The sequence below is a fragment of the Delphinapterus leucas genome, chromosome 20 (assembly GCF_059928025.1).
Source record: "Delphinapterus leucas isolate spDelLeu-1000000601 "Yukka" chromosome 20, BTC_Dleu_Yukka2, whole genome shotgun sequence".
NCBI classification, from domain to species: Eukaryota; Metazoa; Chordata; class Mammalia; order Artiodactyla; family Monodontidae; genus Delphinapterus; species Delphinapterus leucas.
The window spans coordinates 6,732,969-6,757,398 of record NC_143148.1 but is presented as its reverse complement, the minus strand read 5'-3'; the positions used below and the strand labels follow the sequence as shown (position 1 = coordinate 6,757,398).

The window sequence follows — 24,430 nt, the reverse complement described above, 5'->3', positions numbered from 1 at the left end:
CAGAATAAACACAAATGCCAGGCGTGCTGGGTGACCAAGCCCCTCTCTAGGGCCTCGGAGGTGAAAGGGTAGGGGCCTAAGACCACTCAGAGGTGCCGGCTCTCCCACTGACCTTCCAGATGGGGCTTGGAGTTTTCCATCTTCTCATTCTACTGCCCACCCATGTTCCCTTTCTTTTCTCTCTCCTCCATGCTTTCATAACCAAAAAAAAATTTTTTTAACTTTTTCCGTGTTTTTTTTTTTTAAAGTAATTACAGAGCAGGTAGTCGTTGACGCAAACCTCCCTTCAGTATCAAAAGAGTCTGTGGGGCAGGAGAGGGCTGGGGGCAACGGTGGGGGGCGGGCTGAGGCCGCCCCGCCCCCGGCCAATGGGGACCAGGGGCCGGGAATGGACTCCCCCAGGGCAGGGCCAGGGGCTCGGGAGGCTCTGACCACGTGGCTGTCTCTTCAGTTTAGAGGGCGGGGCTGGGGGTGGGGTGGGGACAGGCGTCAAACTGCAAAAACTGAATCGTAAAAGGAGGGCTGTTGGGGGTGAGGGGAGAGGACACCCCTGAAAAAAGCTCCTCTCTCCCCCGGAAGGCGGAGGGCCGGGAGCAGTTGGTCGGGAGAGCGAGGAGGAAAAGCGGAGGGTTCCGGCCACTCCCGTCCTGCGTCCCCTCCCGCGACCAGGGAGGGGGGCGAGGCCGGAACCCCGGGGGTTCCATTCCCGGAGCCCCGCACTGTCCTCGCTGGGGCGAGATGCCCTGGGGTGCGGACGCGGGTGGGGCTCCGAGCTGCTTGCCCCGACCTCCCCTGTGCGGGGCTGGGTCTGGGGCTGGGGGCAGGTTCCCGGTCCGGCCCCCGCCCCGGGGGTGCCCCCCTGCCCGGCAGGCCGGAGGCTTCAGATCTGCGTCTCTTGCACGTTCTCCTTGGAACCGCTCTTGAAGAGCAGAGGTTCGTGGATGGAGTTGAGGCCGGGCGGACCCTTGCCCCCGCAGCTCCCGCCACTGGGGTTGCTGCTGTAGTGCGCCTTGAAGGCGGCCGCCACGTAGTGGTGGTGGTTGATGTGGTCGCGCTCCAGGGCGGGCAGGGCCAGGTGGCTGTCCCCGCCCACGCCACCCCCGCCGGCCACAGCGGCGGCGGCGGCCACGGACACGGCGGAGGCGGCGGGCAGCTCGTCCTCCACGTTGATGATCTCCACTGTGCGCGTGGGCCCGTGGTGCTTGTGGAGCTGGTGCTGCTTGCGCAGCTTGTAGAAGGCCACGAGCATCACGGCGGCCATGAACGTGATGGCCACGAAGCAGCCGATAATGATCTTGGTGGTCTTCATGACGTCGTCCAGGTCCTTGAGGGCGTTCTCCGTCACGTCCGTTATGGGCACCGTGAACGCCTTCTCCGTGGGGCGCGAGGAGCGCGGGGCGGGCGCCGTGGTGGACGACGAGGCCGGGCCGGCCGCCTCCCCCGGCCGGCCCCCGCCCCAGACGCCGTCCGTCGTGGGCCCCGGCGGCTCCTTCTCGGTCCCCCCCGGTTGCAGCGCCTCCTCCCCGGGCTGCGTTTCCAGGGTCTCCACCGTCACCGTGGTGAAGTAGGTGTAGCCGCCGCTGCCCCCGCCGCCGCCCCCGCCCCCGGGGCCGCCCCCGCCGCCCCCGGCGCCTCCAGCCGCCACGGGGTCCACGGCCGAGACGTTGAGCGTGGCCGAGGCGGTGGTGTTGCCGGCCGAGTTCGTCACCATGCAGGTGTACTGGCCAGTGTCCTGCACGGTGACGTTGGTGAAGTTGAGCGTGCCGTCGTGCAGGACAGAGATGCGCACGCGGTAGGAGCCGTGGGTCATGAGGGTGCCGTTGGGCGTCAGCCAGTTGACGGAGGTCATGGACGTGCCCGTGCGGCACTTGAGCTCGGCGGCCATGCCCTCGGTGACGTTGAGGTCCGTGGGCGGCTCCACGATGACGGGCGCGTAGCAGGTGAAGTGCGACTGGTCCAGCTCGCCGATGTAGCGCCCCTTGAGGCCGGCGGGCGCGTGGCAGCGCGCGCAGCACGTCGTGTTGCTGGGCACCGTCTCCTTGAGCCACCAGCTCAGCCAGAGCACGTCGCAGTTGCAGTGCCAGGGGTTGTGGTTCAGGTGGACGCGCTCGAGGCGGTGCAGGGGCGTGAAGAGGTCGTGGGGCAGCGACATCAGGTTGTTGTGGGACAGGTTGAGCTCCTCCAGCGACTTGAGGTCGTCGAAGGCGTTGCGCTCGATGGTGGCCACCTGGGCGTGCATCAGCCACAGCTTGCGCAGGCTGGTCAGGCCCTGGAAGGAGCCCGGGCGGATCAGGTCCAGCCGGTTGCCCGACAGCTCCAGCTCCTCCAGGCGCACCAGGGCCGTCAGGTTGGGGATGTCCTTGAGGTTGCACATGCCCAGGTTGAGGTAGCGCAGGTTCACCAGGCCCTCGAAGGCTGCCTCGGAGATGTACTCCAGCCGCTTGAGCTCGCCCAGGTCGAGGCGGCGCAGCGAGGGCACGCGGTTGAAGGCGTACGACGGGATGCTCTCAATGGGGTTGTTCCGCAGCCAGAGCTCCCGCAGCTTGGACAGGTACTCGAAGGCCTGCGTGGGCACTGTCGTCAGCCGGTTGTCGAACAGCTCCAGGGTGTTGAGGCTGGGCAGCCCGTTGAAGGCGCCCACCTCGATCTTGCGCACCAGGTTCTTACTCAGCTGCAGGATCTCCAGGTGCCGCAGGTGTTTGAATGTGTCCGTCCGGATCACCTGGGGTCGGGAAGGGGCGACACCATCAGTGATACTGATACTAACGGAGTCGACCACAGAGGGTTTTTTTAAATTTTTATTTTATTAAAGTATAGTTTATTTATTTATTTATCTATTTTTTGACTGCGCCCTGTGGCTTGCAGGATCTTAGTTCCCTAACCAGGGATCGAACCCGAGTCCCCTGCGGTGCAAGCACGGACTCCTAACCACTGGACCGCCAGGGGAGTCTCTAAAGTATAGTTGATTTAATGTTAATTTCTAATGTAAAGCAAAGTGATTCAGTTGTACATATATGAAAATATATGTACATATTCATATATGAAGAAGAATATATATACACATTCTTTTTCACATTCTTTTCCATGATGGTTTATCACAGGATATTGAATATAGTTCTCTGTGCTCTACGGTAAGACCTTGTTGTTTATCCATTCTATATATAATACTTTGCATCTGCTAATCCCAAACTCCCACTCCAACCCTCCCCCCTCCCCCCTCCCCCTTGGCAACCACGCGTCTGTTCTCTATGTCTGGATCACAGAGTTTTGAGTGCTGGTGAGGGTGCTGAGCCTCCCCATCTCTCCACCTTTGCTGTAAGACCATGAGCTCACTGTGGAAAGCAGTTTGATGGTTTCTTATAAAGTTAAATAGAGAGTTAGTTACACAGGACCCGGCCATTCTACGCCCGAGTATTTCCGCAAGAGAAATGACAGCAGATATCCATCCAAAGGCCTGTGACGGGTGCTTGCAGCATCTGTGTTCATTACAGCCTAAGCCGGAAATGACCCAGTGTCCGGCAGCAGGTGAAGGGCCCACGCTCTATGTCCGTAGGATGGAACACTATGGCTCAGCAATGACAAGGAATGAACTTTCCACACAATGACTTGGATGGATCTCATGGGCGTCAGGTTGAGCAAAAGCAGGCAGATGCCAAGGAGCACATGCCGTAGGACCCTATCCATTCCACAAGCGTGTGTGTGTGTGTGTGTGTGTGTGTGTGTGTGTTGGGGCAGGGGGAGGACAGCCTGGGAAGGGGCACGAGAGAACTTTCCGGGCTGATAGAAATGTCCCTAGTTGGGGTGGTGCCTACAAGGGTGAATGTAACTGTCAAAACTCCCCAAACTGGGGACTTCCCTGGTGGTCCAGTGGTTAAGAATCCACCTTCCAATGCAGGGGATGTGGATTCGATCCCTGGTAGGGGAAATAAGATCCCACATGCCGTGGGGCAAATAAGCCCGTGCGCCAACTAAGCCCGCGGCGCATTACAGCTAGAGAGAAGCCCGTGTGCTGCGACGAAGAGCCCGCATGCCGCAACTAAGACCTGATGGGGCCAAATAAATAAATATTAGTCAGAAAACAAAACTCCCCAAACTGTACCCATAACATGAGAGGCCTTTTATTCTATGTAAATTACACCTCAATCAAAAAGATTAAAAATAGGGAACTCCCTGGCCGTCCAGTAGTTAGGACTCTGCGCACTCCCTGTGGAGGGCCTGGGTTCGATCCCTGGTTGGGGAACTAAAATACCACAAGCCGTGTGGCATGGCCAAAAAAAAGAAAAAGATTAAAAATAGTTATACCAGCAGCTAACATGCATCGGGCACTTCCTGGGTGCCAGACGCTGTTCTAAGTGCTTTAGAGCCGACAACTCAATCCTCCAAACTGCCCTGTGAGATAGGTACTTATTCAATACACACAACTCTGAAATCCACGGAGCTCTGAAAACCACATTTCTCATAACTTTGGCACCAAACCTGATCAGAACTCATGTGAAGCTGTTTAAAGCTTTTATTGATCCCACTCATGTGACTATTCAAAGATTCCACTCTAGAAACATACCCAGATTTGATAAGGGGTATAAGATCAACTGGAGGTGCTGTAAAAATCTGTGCTGTATATTAATACCTTTCTAATATCAGGTGCCCAAACTCAACTAGCCTCAAGTGTTTCACATGAGGGATTAAGAATTATCTCCATCTAAGCGGGAGGAGATGGAGGCACAGAGAGGTGCAGTGACTTGCCCAGGGATGCACAGGAGGGGATGGCAGATCTGGGATTGGACCGAGCTTGTCTGGCTCCAGAGTCACGGCTCTTAATCCCTGAACTTGGCTGCCACCTCTCAGGGCTGAGGCTGATGCACCACAGAAGGGGCAGTGTTGGGCTGGGCGTGGAAGGCAGAATCTTACCAGATTCTCCCCACTGATCACTGAGCCAGGTACACTGAGGCACAGAAGACCATGCAGCCATCAGATAGCGTTTCTGAAGCCTAGTTAACGCCATGGAAACATTTGCATTATAATATTAAGGGGATAATGGTGAACTCTAGGTAGCATACTGTGTGCTTGTCACTTTGTAGAACTAAAAAAAAGCAGCTGAGGAATTAGGTATCTGCGTATATGCACCGAGAAAAGACTGCAAGGAAATGCCCTAACCACTTCTTAGTGGTGAACTCCAGCTGGTGAGGATTATGGGCAATTTTAACTCAAGTTATTTTTTTCTTTAATGAACAAAAATTACTTTTTTTTTTTTGGCCGTGCTGCGCGGTATGTGGGATCCTAGTTCCCTGACCAGGGGTCGAACCCGTGCCCCTGAAGTGGAAGTGCAGAGCTTTAACCACTGGACCGCCAGGGAAGTCCCCAAAATTATTTTTAAGTAGAAAAACACTGTAAAAATTTTAAGAAAAGACTCTACCTGGGAGGCACCCAGCATAAGGAAAATAATATTCCTGGTACAGTTATCATCGTAAGACAATAACAGCCACCATTTCTGCCAGCGCAATCCAACAGAAATACGACACCAGCTACCTGTTTAATTTTAAATTTCCTAGAGGCTACATTAAAAAAAAAACCAAGACAGATGAAACCAATTTTAATAACTGATTAGCCCAATAGGTCCAAAATATTATGATTTCAACATGTAACCAAGAGGGAAATTTACAAATGAGATATTTTACTCTCTTTTCACACTAAGTCTTCGGGGGTCCGATGTGTGTTTCACAGTCCACGCCCTCGGCAGCAGGTCCTGCATTTCCCCTCAATAACAGTATATTGTGAGCGTTTTCCCATATCATGGGTATGCTTCTAAAACCTGACTTCCCTGGCCACCTAGAATCCCTCCCCGGGGCTACACCTCCTTTCTGATGTTGAGATGGAATTGCCAAGGTCAGTTTTTTTGTTGTTGTTGCTGTTTGGTTTTGTTTTTTTGCGATATGCGGGCCTCTACACTGTTGTGGCCTCTCCCGTTGCGGAGCACAAGCTCCGGACGCGCAGGCTCAGCGGCCATGGCTCACGGACCCAGCCGCTCCGCGGCATGTGGGATCTTCCCGGACCGGGGCACGAACCCGCGTCCCCTGCATCGGCAGGCGGACTCTCAACCACTGCGCCACCAGGGAAGCCCTGACAAGGTCAGTTTTTTATTTTCCTTAACATGCTTCCGCCTCCTCTCATTTCTGGCAGCGAACACGGGCTAATCTTTAGAACTGGACGAGGATCACGAGGGCTGGCCTGGGGTCTCTGCAGCCTGCCGGCGGTGTGGCCGATGCGGCCGTGCCTGTGTGCGGTGAGAAGGGGGCGCCGGAGAGCCTTGGCCTGACAGCCCTTGGGCCCTGGAGCCGCAGCTCTGCTGCGTGGGCCGCTGGAGCCTTGGTTTCCTCCTCTGAAGGACCCCGGGAAGAGCCCAGCCCCTCGCCTCCCACCGTGTTCTCTTGCTGCCTGCCCATCCCGCGAGGTTCTAAACAACAGCACAACGAAAAGCTTTCCTGATCAAACAGGCCCCTTTGCTTTGCTCGACTCTTGAGTTTCCCAAATATAATAACCCGAGAACCCTTCTCACAGGCTGCCTTTTATCACTGCCCCGGGAAACGCTGGCAAAGCACCAAGCAGGCCTCTAGTTGCTGTTTCTAATAATAATAATAGTGGTAATAATAATAAGAGGATCCAGGCATTACTAATCGCTAGGGAGAGAATGAAGTAATGATCCAGTCATTACTAATCGCTAGGGAGAGAATGAAGTAATGATCCAGTCATTACTAATCGCTAGGGAGAGAATGAAGTCTGAAGGTCAGACTTGAGGGTTTGGACGGACAATTGAGTACAAAGGGATTGCTGGCCCAGGTGTTGGAGTCGCCCCCTTGCCTGGTCTGAGTCACATGTAGTTCCGGGGGCTCCCCAGTTCCCAGCAAACCCATCTGCATGCCCCACCCCGCCCCCGCTCCTCCCGGGGTCCCTGTTCTCAGCGCGGCCCCTCCGGCCTGCCTTCCCAGTCGAAAGCGGGCCTGCAGCCTAGAGCCCCCTGCATCGTCCACGGCCTCCCCTTGTTAGGGTTGGTCAGCCAGCAAGCCTGCCGGTTCTAATCCTTTTGAATGTCTCATCTTCTCTGTCCCCACGGTCCAGCTCAGGCCTCAAACTGCCTGGCCTCCAGTCTCTCCCCTCAAGTTCATCTCCAGGGCCTTGCCACACCCAGAGCTGGCCCTGCCTCTGCTTTCCTCTAGAGCCCTCCGTGGCTCCCCAGTGCCCTCCAAGGAAATTCAGCCTGCCTTGGAAGCCCCGCTTGGCCTGGCCTGTAGGCTCCCCTCACTTGCAGCCCTCACTCTGGCTACACTTCAGCCAGTATCAACTTCTTGGAGCTATCTCACAGGCACTCCCCCTTTGCATACACTCTTTCCTCTGCTCAGAATTCCCTTCCCTTTTCATCCACCTCGAAAACCCCTGCTCACTCCCTTGGACCCAGCCCAAATGTCTCACACCCATCCATGCTTATTTATTTATTTAATTTTTGCGGTACGCGGGCCTCTCACTGTTGTGGCCTCTCCCGCCGCGGAGCACAGGCTCCGGATGCGCAGGCTCAGCGGTCATGGCTCACGGGCCCAGCCGCTCCGCGGCATGTGGGATCTTCCCGGACCGGGGCACGAACCCGCGTCCCCTGCATCGGCAGGCGGACTCTCAACCACTGCGCCACCAGGGAAGCCCTGAAAAGGTCAGTTTTTTATTTTCCTTAACATGCTTCCGCCTCCTCTCATTTCTGGCAGCGAACACGGGCTAATCTTTAGAACTGGACGAGGATCACGAGGGCTGGCCTGGGGTCTCTGCAGCCTGCCGGCGGTGTGGCCGATGCGGCCGTGCCTCAACCACTGCGCCGCCAGGGAAGCCCATCGCTTATTTATTGAACGGGGATAAAGGAGTTCTGAAGGGGCAAATGGAGGAGGACCATTCTCTGTGGAAGGGCGTTGTAATATCAGCCCTGCAGAGCTGTTTCGAGGATGAGAGGTAATCGGTGAGATTTGCTCAGCACAAGGCTTGGCGCTTGCAGGTGGCATCTGGGCTGCAGTGATGAATGCCAGGCTCTGGGCTGGGTGTCCCCATCCGTCAGCTCAGCTTGTCCCCACCAGCCCTGCAGGGCAGGTGTTGTTAGCTCACTTTCACAGAAAGAACCACTCAGCAAGGTTACTCGATGAGGGGTTTGAACCCGGGCAGCACACAGGCCAGCATCGTGCCCCGTTTCAGAGATCAGGAGCTGAGGCTCAGTGAGGTCAAGCGACTCAGCAGGGCTGCTCACCTTCCCCGGGGAAAGTGGGAAGCCTGCAGCTGGGAGTCCAGCCTAGGTCTCCCTGATCCTCTGGACAAAGCAACTGAAACTACACCATGTCCATAAGGTGCGTCCTGGCAGAGCCCGAGGCTGCGGCTGCTCCACGTGCTTTATCCCAGTTGCGATGAGAAGGGGGTGTGTGAAGGGAGATGCAGGGGCACTCCCAAAGCGGGTGGGGTCCCCCCGCCAGTCACTTGAATGATGCAGTTGGGAATAAGCAGGACGGGGGTGTTGCTGAGAAGGGAAGTCTGGTTTTATTGAGGATGTGCTGTAGGATTGCTTAAAATAGTGAGTCCCTTTATTTTTAACAGGATTCCAGTCTTTTCTCCCTCCTCCTCTCCGCAGGGTGACTGGGGAGTAGCCTAGTGGGCGGGGGGTGGAGTCAGGGCTGGGTCTGAATCTCGGCTTTGCTGTTGACCAGCTGTGTGAACTTGGCTGAGTGTCCTAACGTCTCTGAGCCCACTTTCCTCGCAGGTCCTGCAGGGTTCTTGTGAGGCGTGGACAAGATAATGAATGCTTGGGGCGTGGCAAGCAGGCAATAATACATATTTTTAAATTGTTGATGCAGATCATAATGATCATTAACAATTGTCCTGCCTCTGGGCTTCCAGTTTCTTCCCCAGCCCCTCTCCTCTACATCAGCCGTCAGAATTGTCTAAGATGCAGTTCAGACCCTGCCAAATCCCTGCTCACAGCCCTCCCATGGCTCCCTATGACCCTCAGCCCGGTGTCAGAGGCTCTGCAGGACCTGCCCCACTGGCCTTTCCTCTACTCCAGCCACAGGGAGATGTATGGGGTTCTATACGCATATCAGGCTCTGCTCAGCCTCTCTGCCTTTGCACAGGCTGTGCCCTCTGCCTGGAATGCCATCTTCCCCCTAGTTCTCTGGGATGTTCCAATCGCTTTCTGCCAGGAGGCTCTCTTTGGCCTCCTGTTCACCGACTCATCACAGGCATTCTCTTATCAGACCCTTCTCACACTGGTTCAATGCATCTGTCTCCTTGTCTAGGCTGTGAGTCTTCATGAGTAGAGACTCCATCTGAGTCATTTCCGCATTCCCTGCACTCAGGTCAAGGCCTAGTTCATGGCGGGCTTCAGAATGGACAAGGCTTATATTTGGAGAGTACTCACTGTGTGAGTCAATGTGCCTGCACGGCTTTCGGCCTGGGTGACAGCACCCAAAATGTTGAAATCCTCAGTGACAGAACTTGGGAGCTGAAAGAGCACCAGTGTTCTGTTTTTGGTTCTGTTTTCAACTTATTCTTCTTTTTGCCTTAAAGTCCATGTGTCTGATATTATTAAAGACACACCAGCTTTCTTTAGGTTAGTGTTTGCCATCATTTTTGCTTTCATCCTTTCTGTCTTTATGTTTTAGGTATGTCTCTTGGATTTTTTTTTTTGTTTTTTTTGCGGTACGCGGACCTCTCACTGCTGTGGCCTCTCCCGTTGCGGAGCACAGGCTCCGGACGCGCAGGCTCAGCGGCCATGGCTCACGGGCCCAGCCGCTCCGTGGCATGTGGGATCTTCCCGGACCGGGGCACGAACCCGTGTCCCCTGCATCGGCAGGTGGACTCTCAACCACTGCGCCACCAGGGGAGCCCTGGATTTTGTTTTTAATTCAGTCTGAAAATCTCTCTTTTGACAGGAAGTTTAGTCTGTTTACATTTATTGTAATGACTAATCTATTTGGAATTATTCTTCCTATGTTTTTTCATGCTTTCTATTTGTCCTGATTTTTTTTTTTGCAGGCTATTCATTCCCCTTTCCTATGACCTTTTGCAAAGATCGAGTTTCTTATTCTATTTCCCCCATTTACTATCTTAGGATTTATGTATTTTCTCTTCTTTTAGTGGTTAGCCTTAAGATTTAGCATGCATACCTAAAGACCAAAGCCAATCAACTCCTCTCCTCTTCTTCCAAACAATACAAGGCTGATCCCATCTCTGACTCTGACAAAGTGCCATCCAGGGCGGGTTTCTAATAAGGCAAAAGGGGGGATCCAGTATGTGTTAAGTGCCTAGTATTCACTGGACCCTGTGCTAAACACTCTGAGGTCATGATCTCCTTGAATCCTTGTGGAAATCCTGTCACATGGAGATTATCAACCACATGTCCCTGCCTTCCTTCTTCATATTTGATGGTTTACAGCCGAGGGAATGGAGGTTCACTGAGGTAAAGTCATTTGCCCTCAGTCTCACAGCTCCAAAGTAGCAGAACTAGGACTCAAAGTCGGCTTCTCCTCAATCTAAACACCAGGTCTCCACCATGCGCACCCACCTAAACCAAGAGGGTTGGGCTGTGTGTGGGTTTTGGTGTGTCTTTTGAGCTGCAGAACCCGTTCATTATTCAAACATTACCCATGTGGTGATTTGCTCATTTGACAGATATTCTTTGAGTGCCTGCTATGTGTCAAGCATCATGCCGGTTCTGGGGATCCTGCATGGACAAGACAGCCATAGCCAAATTCCCAGAGCCTGACCTTGAGAGGGGAAGAGAAACACTAAACATTATTATGTAAATGATCATTTAAGTGGTAATGGTATAAAGGGATCTGGATCTGGGGAGCTGCCCTGGTTGCAGGGGGAGAGGCAGGCCTGTGGCCCCTTCACAGCACAATTTGAAACCCCTGAGGCCAGATGATCTCAAATCCTCTTTGATGCCCAGGGCCTGCTCACTGACACAGAGTGGGATAGACAAGGTGGGGACTGGTTCTCGGAGCAGGCAAATCCCCCTGCCCTCCCAGCCTGACATCTTTGGCCTGATGGGATGCTGACATCCTGTGATGTGGCAGAGGAGCTGGGCCTGGGTCCTAACTACCCAAGTCACCAAGTCCCCTCCCTCCTTCAGCCCACGTTTGCTAAGCCCTCCCCAGTCTGTGCGCCCGGCTCTGTGCTGATTGCCAAGGATGCAGACACCCGTCAGGCACCGGAACGTGGTCCCATCAATGACCACCTCCCAACCTGACAGGGGCTTCTCCCCTCTCTTTCCATCCTGTAACTTGGCCTATTATTTAGGGGACTTTCCACTTTGGTGGTGGTAGGTAAACACTACTAATTCTAGAAAAAACCCTGTTGTGCTCTGTTGGGATTTTTAAGAAAATAAACTGTCAAGAAATCCCTTATTAAAAATTTAACTGTGGTTGGAAAATGATGAAGTAAATTGTTCATCTTAACACTATTAAGATAAATTGCTTATATGGGTTTTGAATGTAATGAACCGATAACAAAAGTTTAGTAAGCTTACTGTTGGTTTTTTTTTATCTCGTTAATTATTTTACGTTCATAATTTAAAAGCCTTTTTTTTTTTTTTTTCCATACCGGCTGTTTTTATGACAACTCCTCATATTTCTTCCTTCTCTGAGATCAGGGACTTGTGCATCGCTTTTCAGTAGGGATTTCCCTGACCGCCAGGATGTGGCCAGAGCCGGCCAAGCATGGGGGCCAGTGTAGGCTCCTGCCTTTGCTCACTGAGCCCCCCTGCCCCGCCCCAGGCCTAGACTCGGCCTCCTGGGGCCTCAGTCTCCTCTGTAACGTGGGGACAGGGGCCCTGAGGACTAAGAGAGAACAAGCATGTACCACGACAACACAGCCCAGCTCAGGGGCAGGGTGGCCACTCAGAATGCAGCACCCTCTCCATCCTCGCCGTTACCCCCTCACCGCCAAAAACAAATCCTAAATTTGTCCCTGCTAGGAGGTTCCAGGCCATGTCAGGCAACCCCTCTAACAGGGGTGGGGGGCATCCTAGAGGCTCCATGTCCCACCCCCAGCGGCCATCCTGGGCGAGGGCAGATGGAACCAGCCTCGGCCTCCACCATGGGCCGGCCAACCTCAGCTACAGGAGGCAGGCAGGAAGGGCTCTGGCCAGAGCGAGAGAGGAGAGAGCCTGATCCCCACGGGTCCTCAGCTGCCCAAATGACCACTGTGCTCAGACAGACCTGTCTCATCCCCGGCCCCCAGCCCTGCCCGGCTGTCATTGCAGGTTGAGCCCTGCGGCCTGGTGGTTAAAGCTCTGGGGTCAGACAGCCAGGGTCCTGATCCAGACTCTGCCCTTTACTGCTTCTATGACTTGGAGCAAATTTCAGACCCCCTGGGGTCACTTCCCCATCTGTACAGCGGAGCTTATAAGATCTACCTCCTAGAATTGGGGAGAAGTTGCCCTCAACCCCCAACCCAGGAGCCCAGATGAGTATGTAAACCTGCGTGCAGACAATGCAGGGGCGAGCTCTATACCAGAGGGGGGTGCCAGCCGCTAAGTGCACCCCAGCTTTGCCTAAGATGGTGGGTGGGGGGGAGTGGGGTTAGGCTCAGGCTCAAGGCACGCCCCCTCCCCCACTTGCACCTCCCCCTCCTCCTTGACTGTTTCAGCTCATCTCCATCCAAAACACACTGGCATTGGACTTCCCTGGCGGTCCAGTGGTTAGGGCTCCATGCTTCCACTGCAGGGGGCATGGGTTTGATCCCTGGTCGGGGAACTAAGATCCCACATGCCGTGTGGCACAGCCCAGAACACCAGCATTGGGACTTCCCTGGTGGCGCAACGGTTAAGAACCTGCCTGTTAATGCAGGGGACACGGGTTTGAGCCCTGGTCTGGGAAGATCCCACATGCTGCGGAGCAACTAAGCTCGCGCGCCACGACTACTGAAGCCTCCACGCTTAGAGCCTGGGCTCTGCAACAAGAGAAGCCACCACAATGAGAAGCCCGCGCACCTCAACAAAGAGTAGCCCCTGCTCACTGCAACTAGAGAAAGCCCACGCGCAGCAACGAAGACCCAACGCAGCCAAAAATAAATAAATAAATAACAAAACAAACAAAAAAACACTGGCATTGTGCTGTGCACCTCCTGCACTGTCTCTGTTTCCTCCCAGCTTCACCAGAGCAGGGACGTGAATCTGTCCTGCTCACTGTGCCTACAGCAGTGCCTGGCACACAGTAGGTGCTTAATAAATGAATCAGGTATGTGAATTGGGTGATGGACTAGCCAGGGCCGGTCAGACACGGGAGGGACAGGCAGTGTAGGGAGAGGGACGCATGAGTCTCAGCCTCCTCTCAGTCGGAGCCTGTTTCCAGGTGGAGACTTCATGGTGGCATCTTGAGGATCACACCTGTGCCCGGTGTGGGCAAGCACAGAAAGTGACTTTTGTCTATTCAGGGACAGCGTGTTTTCCGAAGGGAGGGAAGGGTGTCTGAGCCCAGCAGGGGGCGTCCCTGAGTAAGGTGCGGCTGGGACACCCAGTTTAAGAAGGGTCTTCTCTTGGGGGAACATGGGCCATTTTAAAGCCCAGGAATGACGTGATGACTCTGGCTGAGGGTTGGGGAACAGACCGTGGCCAGGTGGCCGGGAGGAAGCTTGGGGGAGTGTCCTGATGGGCAAGGTCAGGCCAGAGCAGGGACTCCGGAGATGGAGTCAGGACTCGATTACAGTTCTGTCATCAGTTTGCCAGGGTGGAGAGCCCAGTAGCTACGAATTAGGAAGCATCAGGAATGGCACTGAAGAACCCAAGGCAATCTACAGATTCGATGCAATCCCTATCAAATTACCAATGGCATTTTTCACAGAACTAGAACAAAAAATTTAAAAATTCGTATGGAACACAAATGACCCTGAATACCCAAAGTGACCCTGAGAAAGAAAATCGGAGCTGGAGGAATCAGACTCCCTGACTTCAGACTATACTACAAAGCTATAGTAATCAAAACAGTATGGTACTGGCACAAAAACAGAAATACAGATCAAAGGAATGGTGCTGAAGAAATCCAGTCTTGCAGCCTGCCTGCCTGGGCTAAGTCCCAATTCCACTGACCGTGGCCTCTTGCACCAGAGTCTTACTCCTGCACCTCAGTTTCCTCATCTGTACAGTGGGGATAAGAACAGGCCCTGCTCACAGGGTCGCCGTGGGAAGGGCTTGGAGCAGTGCTGGGTCTGCATGAATCGTCTTCCACTTTCCGCCTCTGAGGCCCTCAGTCTGCTCAACTGAGAAGTGGGGGTGAGATCTGGGCCTGTGGTGAGGTTCAGAGGCCACATGGCTTGGCAAGACGGCAAGCCATTCTCTGATTCATTAACTTAACAGTTGTATTTGGGGACCTACAGTCCATCAGGCTCTGTGCTGAGTGCCGGGGCCAGCGGCGACCACAAGTGTGACCAACAGATTTGGGCACCAGAGGGACCCGTGGGCCTGACTGGAACGGGGGCTCAGAGAAGGTGCCTCTGAGGCCAAGACGTTTCTCTGACTCAAGAAAGATGAGAGTGGCCGACCCTGATGATGGTGTCGCTATCAACGCTAGCTGGGCCTCTCAGGAGCTGACCGCTCGCCAGCCCCTCTTCCCCATCCGAGCTGCTGAGGGTACTGAGCCCCCAGGGCCCCCAAGACCACGCGGCATGCAGTGGTTCTCATTACATGCTGGTCCAAAGGTTAAAGACGTGGAACTTCTTGGTGGCTCTAAGATGGAAGGACTGTTTATCCCCATTTTACTGATGACAAAACTGAGGCCCCGATGAGTTCCATAATGTTCTTGAGGAGTTGTGATTCAAACCCCAATGGTTCCTTACAGTCTTAAGTGCTGGTGTTACCTAGGTGATTGGGAAACTGGAAGAGTATTCCAGAAAGAGGAAACACCATGTGTGAAGGTGCTGAGCTAGGAGGGAGTGGAAAGGGCCAGTGTGATGCCCGGGATGCAGGAGGCTGGAGGGGGGAGGAGTGGGGCTGCGTCCTGAAGGACACTTCCTTCATCAGGGTAGGTACCAGAGGGAACACCTCAGGCTCTGATGTTCAAAGAAGCGGACCAGCTCTCTGGCGTCAGACTTGTCCCGTGAGGTGTGAGGCAGGAAGCGTGTATCACCCTTTCCTGAGCCGCTCACCAACAAAGTCTGAGGCAGCCTTGGTGCTACCCCCCACCTTCTGCCCCAGCCCGAGGCAGGCAGGCCACTCTCATGGAATAAATGGGGGAGGGGCTCCACCCACATCTCCTCCAGCTCGAAAAAACTAAATCTAAAACCAGGCAGAGTGAGAGCCCCAAACTGGAGATGATCTAAATGCCCATCAATAGAAATGCGTAAAGGAATTGAGGTATCTGCATCAGATAGAATGTGATCCAACGATACAAAAGGAAAAGCGGAAAAGCCACAGCCACAGGAAACACCAAGGATGCGTCTCAGCAGCTGTGCTGAGCCAAGGAAGCCGGACATGCAGGAGTGTAGGTGCCTGATTCCCTTGGCCTGGAGGACTCTGGGGAGGGTTGTCTCTGGGGAGAAGGGGGAGGAAATGAGGGGAGAGCACAGGGGCTTCAGGGGTCTTTATATTCTATTTCTTGCCCTGGTGGCACTGACGTGGCCCTTCTCTTTCTGATGACCTTTTGAGCTGGACATGCACGTCCGTGTTCTTATGTGTGTGCTACACGTGATAATAAAAGTAAGTCAGGAAGAAACAGACAAGGCATCTGGAGTCCCATTTGACAGGTGTGGAAACTGAGTGCCAGAGGGGGCGACGGGATGATCCAGGGTTCTGGGGGTGCTTCCAGGGGAAGGAAGGAGGAAACCAGAGTCAGGATGGAAGCTGGAAAGGTTGAATTAGGCATCCAGTCCTGGGGGGCCTGGGTGTGGTCCCTGAGGCTGGCTGCTCCTTCCTGCCCAGGTGACCCGAGTGTCCCACGGGCCTGCAGGTGGGGCTGCCCTTGCTGACCTCTAGAGAGGACAATGCCGCACCCCTCGGTCCACCATTCCCTTCCTTCAAGGGCTCTGGCTGGGAAAAGTCCATCTGGTCAAAAACTCCCTGTATTTCCTGATGCTGGTGGGATCGGCCACCTGGAAAATCGCAAACTAGCATGTAACTGAAAAGCCATTTCTGGTGTTTGCCTTGGTCACGCACTACGGTGGGTTCTTCTTTGCAACAGATTGACTTTCCTAAAGCTGAACCCTGGCTGGCAGGGCCTTGCTTCTCCACGGTGGCTCCTGGGGCCCGGGGCAAGCCACCGGGGTCACTGCCATCTGGGTGACCTTGGACAAGCAGGTGAACAAGCCACCTGCGCCTCTGTTTCCACATCTGTCAAGTGGGAACAATCCCATCATCAGGGAAACAAACGAGTCAGGGCAAATCCTCCACAAACTGTAGTTTCGCCTCCCTTCTCCAGGGAAAGGTGAGCAAATCCCAGTGTAGACCTTTTTCTTCGGCTCGTGTAACATTTTGTACTTGTTATTTTTACGTTTAATTTTTCCTGATTACAAAAAGTATTAAATGCCCTCACTGAAGAAAATTTAGGGAATAAAGAAAACATAAAGAAGAAATTAAGGGAATTCCTTGGCGTTCCAGTGGTCAAGACTTGGTGCGTTCACTGCCATGGGCCCGGGGTTCAGTCCCTGGTTGGGGAGCTAAGATCCCACAAGCCTGGCGGCGCGGCCAAGGGAAAAAAAAAAAGGCACTGTGAAAGTGTCTGGGCGGTCCCTGAATTTTGTTTTAAATTAAATTTTAGAGACACATTGGACATACTCCTTGCATCCTTTGAAAAGCTCAGTATGACCTTCTAAGCATTCCCCTGTGTCCTTCAATTGTCTTCGAAACTCCATTTTGAATCGCTGCATACATGATAACCTGTCGTAAGGATGTGCAGTGATTCACTGAACCGGTGCCCCAGTCATCAGGAACTGAGACTGCTTCTACGTTTTGACTGTTGTGCCATCCAGCATTCAACACGACTCTCTGACCACCTCTGAGGATCTCAGGATGGGTTGATCTGTTTCTTAGGATGGAAGCCTATTTCCTTGTCAAGTGACTCTACACGCCTTGCCGACAGGACCTCGTGGTAGACCCCTGGAGGGACCAGGGCAGCCCCCTAAAGGCCTGGGTGGGTCAGCATACTTTGTGAGGTTAAGTACATCATGTCTTCTGACCCAGCAATGCCCCCGGTGTATATTCCAAACACGTTATCGTGCCGCAGCCCCCCAAGGGTTCCTAAAGGAGGCTTTGTGGTTGGGGCAGCTCGAGGCTTCCTGGGGGTGGGTGGGGCAGGAAGGGGGGGGGGCGCCCATCAAGGAAATGCTGCAGCAGTTAAAGCACCCGAGTACACACACACACACACACGCACACACACGCACACACGCACACGCACACACACGCACACACACGCACACACAGGGAGACGTGGACGGCTCTTAACAACCCAGGCCAAGTGAAAACAGTGGACAAAGAAAGCCATCTATAACGCACCTTCATTTACATAAATTAAAAATACCTGCCCACAAAGCAACAATAAGCATTTTGCAAGAACTCACACAAGCAGAAAGATCCAGAGTAAACACATGAGGGTGGTTGGCTCTGGGGGAGGGGAGGGGAGCAGAGAAGGGGCAAGGAGACGAGGCTGTGACCTGTGACCGAGGAAGGGGGCCCAGGGAGGACCCCTGCCTGCCTGAGGAGGGGGGAGCTGGCTGAGCCCAGCCCAGCGGCACAGCGTCTATGTGGACCCACAGTGCACAGGGAAACAGAGGTGTCCCTGGGCCCACCCGGTGGTGGCAGGTGCCCGGCTTGAGTGGCAACAGGGCTACAGGGCAGAGGGAAGGCGAGTCCCCAGGGCTTTGCCTAGAAGGCATCTCTGTAGGCTCAGCCCCTGTCCCCGTGGCCACGTGTGCTTGGAGTCTCCGTGCTCCCTGCGTGGTCCTCGCCCTCGCTGGACCGCAGGCCAGGGGTGAGTGGGAACAGGTGATGGGAACCTCAAGGCTGCCCCAGTTCTCAGGGCGGGCACTGCAGGATTCACCCCCTGCTCCTGCTCACGGAGGCTCCCCCGGTCTCTGCCAGGTCCCCTGGGGCTGGCCTTCCATTCTCAAATAACTGCTGATCACCTACTGTGCGCCAGACTCTGGTCTAGGTGCTGGGGATGACACAGGGAGCAGGGCGAAGTCCCTGCCCTCATGGAAGTGACCATCTGGGCAGGAGCCAGATGACAAGCAGGTGACCGTGGACATGGGGGGACTCTCGAATCTCCACAACTCAGGCCACCTCTATGGAGCTTTGATGCCGGGCCTCGTGTGCGTGCACCTTGCGGGGGTCACAGCCTCCGACCCCACAATCCCACTTCTAGGAATTTATCCCAAGGGCAGAATCCAGAATAGTACAAAGAACAAGAACTGAGGATGTTCACTGCAGTGTTGTTTACATCAAGGAAAACACTGGGTGGCACAGTGGTTAAGAATCCGCCTGCCAATGCAGGGGACACGGGTTCGAGCCCTGGTCCGGGAAGATCCCACATGTCGCGGAGCAGCTAAGCCCGTGTGCCACAACGTGCGCCTGCGCTCTAGAGCCCGCGAGCCACAAGTACTGAGCCCGCGTGACACAACTACTGAAACCCATACCCCTAGAGCCTGTGCTCTTCAACAAGAGAAGCCACCGCAATGAGAAGCCTGTGCACCTCAACCAAGAGTAGCCCCTGCTCACCGCAACTAGAGAAAGCCCGTGAGCAGCAACGAAGACCCCAAAATAAATAAACAAATTTATAAAATAAAATAAAACACTGGAAATAAGATGGGACTAGTTAATTAACTGGATGCTCATGCATCGGAATCCAATGCAGTCATTAAAATCCACATAATAGACAAGTATCAGAATCAGGGAGAAAGATATTCATGGTTGAACTCCTAGGTGCCAAAAGCCAGTTGCCAGCCAGTAAGAAATGGGGTGATTCCATTTTTTCTTTTTTAAAAAAACAAAACATCCATTTAGAGACCCAACCCTGTCGTGCACACAGAGGTGTGCATGCAGAGTCTCTGAATAAAAAGACACCAAATGTTAATGGGAGTTACCTGTGGTTGTCGGATTACACTTGGCTTTTGTCCCTGTGTTCTTACTTAGGTATCTTTTCTAGTTTTTCTAAATTAGTTTGTATTCATTCTATAATAAATCATTTAAAACCACATTTACATAGGCACAGAAAAGAGCCAGGAAGGCTTTAAAACAAAATGTAAACAGTAGTTATGTATATCTAGGTAGTGGGACCAGGGGTGAGTTTTTCATTTCTTATCTGGATAATTAAAATGTTATTTGGTAAAACCCCTCTAATGGCGGCCCCACTCCTCCCGCATCTGTGAGGTGTCCACCGAGGGAGGAAGATTCCATTGAACATTTTGAATCGTTCACTTTTGCAGACTGGACATTCCCTGGCCTCAGGGAATGTGCAGTCTGGGGGGTGGGGTGGGGTCGGAGGTCTCCAGAGCAGGGGGCTGCAAGAATCCCCAGGGGTGAGAAACGAAAGTGTTAGGATTTCAAGACATGCTTCCCATCCTTTAACGTGGCCATTTTTGTGCAAGCTTTATAATATACATGATCCATGGATGCTGTAGACCTTTGCATGACTTTAGTAATAAAATTCATATATGTATATTCTGACAGGGATGTGGGTCACATCGTTTGGAGACCAGTGGCCTGGGAGATGGGGTGAGAGACACACGAACAGACAGGTCCAACCAAGGGGTCCACTCAGACCTACAGAGTCATCCTCTCTCCTTCTCTTCCCATATCCACTTTGCTGGAAAATCCTGCAGTCTCCACCTTCAAAACAGACCCAGGGGCTTCCCTCGTGTTGCAGTGGTTAAGAATCCACCTGCCAGTGCAGGAGAAACAGATTCGAGCCATGGTCAGGGAAGATCCTACATGCTGCAGAGCAACTAAGCCCGTGCACCACAACAACTGAGCCTGCATGCCACAACTACTGAAGCCCGCATGCCTAGAGCCCGTGCTCCACAAGAGAAGCCCGCTCACCGCAATGAAGAGTAGCTACCCCTTGTCGCAACTAGAGAAAGCCCGTGCACAGCAACAAAGACCCAACGCAGCCAAAAAACCAACCAACCAGCCAACCAACCAAACAAACAAAAAACACCACCAAAAAACAGACCCAGAATCTGTCTGCTCCCCACACCTCCACCGCAACCAGTCTGGGCCAACCTGGGGCCGCCAGTCTCTCTTTCTCGTGAACTCTGCACCAGCCTCCGAACAGGCCTCTCTGCCATCGCCCTTGCCCCTACAGTCCCCACACCTTGGCCAGAGAGAGACTCAAGTCAGAGCCCGTCTATTCTCTACTCAGAGCCTCCCCTGGCTCCTGTCTCATGGAGAGAAGAGCCCAAGTCCTCACCATGACCACGAGGCCCCTTTGTCCCACCTCTGTCCTCACCCCCTGCCCTCTCCCCATAGTTCACTCCACTCCAGCCACGCCAGGCTCGTGGCTTTTCCTCCTACACACCAGGCAGGCTCTACCCCAGGGCCTTTGCACCTGCTGCCCCCTGCCTGGAATGCCCCACAAGGCTCCCACCGTCACCTCCTCCAAACATTTGTTCAGATGTCACCTTCTCCATGAGGCCACCCTGACCTCCGTGTCTTTTTTTTTTTTTTTTTGGCGGATCCGAGCGGCTTGCGGGATCTTACTTCCCCGACCAGGGATTGAACCCGGGTCCCAGCAGTGAGAGCACCGGGTCCTAACCACTGGACCGCCAGGGAGCTCCCAGAGAACCACTGTTTTAAAGGCATTTGGTCAATCCCCTGTCCCCATGCAGGCCTCTCCTATCCCAGCCCATAGAACCAGGAGAGAAGAGGGCTCCGAGCTAAACTTCCCCTCCCCCACTGCACATCCTGGTCTGACCCTGGGGAAGAGGAAGGGATCAGGGCCCCCATCTGACTGTCCTGGACAGCCTAGGGACCAGAGCCCCCCTCTGTGGGGGCAGAGAGGGGACCTCTTAGGGGTTCAATGCCAAGGGCAAGGCTGTCCCTTCCTGGGTGGCCGTGGGGCAAGGACCACTGAAGCTGGAGTTGCGTCACATCACCACGCCCCTGCCCCTGCAGGACTGTGTCCCCGGGCTCCAGGCCCACCTCACCAGCTGCCTCCACCTAGAGGCTACCTTTTCTGCTCGTGTGGTTTGAGTCAGCCTCACACACATCAAGCCGCAGTCTCAGCTGCTCTGTCCATGCCTCCCTTTAGGGGGCGACACCCTCCCTTCATTCTCGCCATACACCTGCGCCCTTGTTGCCGGTACCCCATGCATCCTTTGTGTATTCATGTGAGAGTCCACAGATGCTGCTAGGACCAGCTCTGGGCAAAGCCCTTCCCTGGCCCTGAGTGGCTTACATTCTAGAAGGGAAGAGGCAGTCCACCAATAAACAGGATGGCACGCCAGGCTGGGATAACCGGGAAATGGGAACCGGAAGCGGGGAGGTTAGAGCATCAAGAATCGCGTCTGCGACGAGTAGCCGCTGAGTTCACACCACCAGCAGCATCCCTTTGGAGGAACTGGGCTGTTTTCTCTTTGGGGGGGCTCACTGAACAATTCAGTCCCACCAACAGCTGCTCAGTGGCCGGCACTGCACTAGGTGCCCGTGCCCCAGTCCAGGGCAGGGCACTGGCTGACATGTGACAGCGACCAAGCGACACCGGCGCCACAGCTCCGCCACCCCCTGACGGCATACACTCAACCCATCCTCCCAGGGGCCACCACACAAGCCTGATGGTGCCCTCTGCCTAAAGCCCTCCAGAGCCCCCCTGGACTCTGTGGAATGAAGTCCAGCCTCTTCTGTGATAACCAGTCCCCCTCCCAGCCCTGAGGGGCTGCTCAGACGATCCCTCTGCCTGAATACACCTCTCTTGGGTCCTGGGGTCCCGCAGGCAAACCTCCCCTCACCATCTTCCTCTCTGGGCCCCAAGCGCCCCAGCATCTCCGTCCTCCCCCTTAGTGCTTTGGTCTGTTCAGCGTCTCTTGGTTGTCTTACACGTGGGAGGCCATAGTCTAGGCACTCGGGACACATCAGTGAGTAAAACTGACAGCCACACGCGCCCTCCCTGATCTCACACTCCAGGCCTCTGTCTAGAAGTAAACGGGCATTGTGTTAAATGCTGAGGGCCGTGGGGGGCGGAACTGGATGGGGGAAGGGGGTGGTGGCTGCAGGAGGAGGGGTTGCTGGCTGCAGCTTTAAAGACCTGGAGGTCAGGGGAATTCCCTGGTGGACCAGCGGTTAGCGCTTGCACTGTGGTGGCCCAGGCTCAAAAAAAAAAAAACCCAGTGTTTCTCAACCGGGGGTGGGGGTGAGGAAATTCCCTCCCTCCCCAGGGAATATCTGGCAACATCTGGAGACACATTTGGAACTGGGGGGCGGGATGCTACTGGCCTCTAGTGGCTGGGGATGCTGCCCCACGCCCTACAGTGCACAGGGTGCCCGCTCCCCTACCCCACTGAGGGTGATCCAGCCCCAGCGTCAATAAAGCAGAGCGGGGGAGACCCTGCTTCAAAATAGCACAGCTCTGCCCCCAAAGCATCACTTACGGCCCATTTTTTTGCGGTACGCGGGCCTCTCACTGTTGTGGTCTCTCCCGTTGCGGAGCACAGGCTCCGGACGCGCAGGCTCAGCGGCCATGCCTCACGGGCCCAGCCGCTCCGCAGCATGTGGGATATTCCCGGACCGGGGCACAAACCCGTGTCCCCTGCATCGGCAGGCGGACTCTCAACCACTGCGCCACCAGGGAAGCCCACGGCCCATCTTAATGACAATTATAATCGGATGGCAGCTGCCCTGTCCGAGTGCCAGCCAGGTACTGGGGAGCACAGGGCTGTCACACCGACTCCGGCAAGTGGGGATGTGATCCCCGTACCACACAGCATATAAGCGCTCACCCGGGGCCAGAGCGATTCTAAATCCTTGACAAGTGTGACACCCATCAGCCCTCGCACCAGCCCCTTGGGGCAGGGATCATATCATCGCCATTTTCCAGATGAAGAAACTGAGGGGCAGAGTCATGCATCATGTGTGGCCAACGCCACGCGGCAGGTGCGGTGGTGCAGGTGGCACAGGGGCCTCAGGGAAGGGTCACTCCCAGCACGACCTGTGGCTCCGGGGCCAGGCTGAGGGCTCACCTGTGCCGTGCTGTGGGAGGAGGGCAGATGGTCCTGCCCTGGGGCCCAGTGTGCTGGTACAGACACAGGGAGCCTTGTGCCGAGAAAACCCAGACAGCCTCGGCTCAAGTGACCAGGATGCAAACAGCATCTCATAAGTGCCCAGGGTATGGGCGTGAAGAGCTGGTGGGGACGCCCAGGAGGCTCTGCCAGCTCAGGGAGGGGGGACTGGCCACCCCCTGGGCCCCTCCCCCACCCCCCTGGGCTGCCAGCCCGGCTCACCTGGATGCCATTCTCCTGCAGGTTCAGGTACCGCGTGTTGACGGGGATGCTGGCCGGGACCTCGGCCAGCTCCCTCCTTGTGCAGATCACCCGGCTGGCCTGGTTGCTGCAGGAGCAGGCCGCGGGGCAGGAGGTGGCCGGCGGGGAGCCCCCTGCGGCGGCGGATGTCACGGCCACGCCGCCCCCGCCGGCCCCCAGGGGTGGGGAGAAGAGCCAGAGGAAGAGCAGGGCCCCATGGGGCCAGGACATCCTACTGGGCGGCAGTGGGGGGCACGGGGAGCCGCGGGCACGCGCCATCCTCAATGTTCATGCTCCGCCTGGGCGCCGGGGGGCTGTCAGGGAGAGAGAGGGAGAGGCTCAGTGAGGGACGGGGACCCCCCGAGTGGCCCAGCTCCTCCCCGACATCCAGGCCGCTCTCTGCCTCTGCTGCCACCACCATCACCTCCCTGCCCAGGCTCAGGACCCAAGGGGGCAAGACTCCTGCAGACCCCCTGTGGAGGGAGAGGCCACCCCTGATGATGAGGGCCCAGCAGGGCAGGACGAGGGGGGCAGAGAGGAGGGCTGGCCCTGTGCACCCTACACTCATCTCACCCTCTCTGTGCTGGGAAGACTTTATGCCCATTTCGCAGAACAGAAAACTGAGTCTGGGGGAGAGGAAGTGCTCACCCAGGGGCGCTTGGCCGGCAAGTGGAGACGTCGGCCAGATAAAAAACTTGGTTCTTTGCATGATTTCAAAAAGGGACATAAATAGGTCGAGATGGAGTGAGAGACAAGACAGGCAAGACATAAGTGACAGAGAAGAGGTGAAAAGCCAAGCCGGGAAGTTGCAATGAGGATCTGGCTCCCGTCCCAGCAGCCACCCAAGTCCCCTCTCCACCTGCATGCACTTCTGGGAGGGGACCAGCCTCCTGGACGCCCCCCTCCCATCACTTCTCGCTTCAGGGAGTGTTTGTAGAGGCCAAGTTTCCCAGCAACCCAGACTCCCTGCCAT

General features: G+C 55.1%; 1 protein-coding gene across 1 annotated transcript; it reads right to left on the bottom strand.

Annotated features, from left to right (window-relative positions):
* Nucleotides 1-221: 221 nt before the first annotated feature.
* LRRC4B (leucine rich repeat containing 4B) lies at nt 222-23,748 on the bottom strand. Its single transcript, XM_022586109.3, has 2 exons — nt 23,440-23,748; nt 222-2,722 (listed from the first exon to the last, which is right to left on the bottom strand). Exons 1-2 carry the CDS (start codon nt 23,734-23,736, stop codon nt 881-883), a joined length of 2,139 nt encoding a protein of 712 aa, XP_022441817.2. The 5' UTR covers nt 23,737-23,748; the 3' UTR covers nt 222-880.
* Nucleotides 23,749-24,430: the final 682 nt, after the last annotated feature.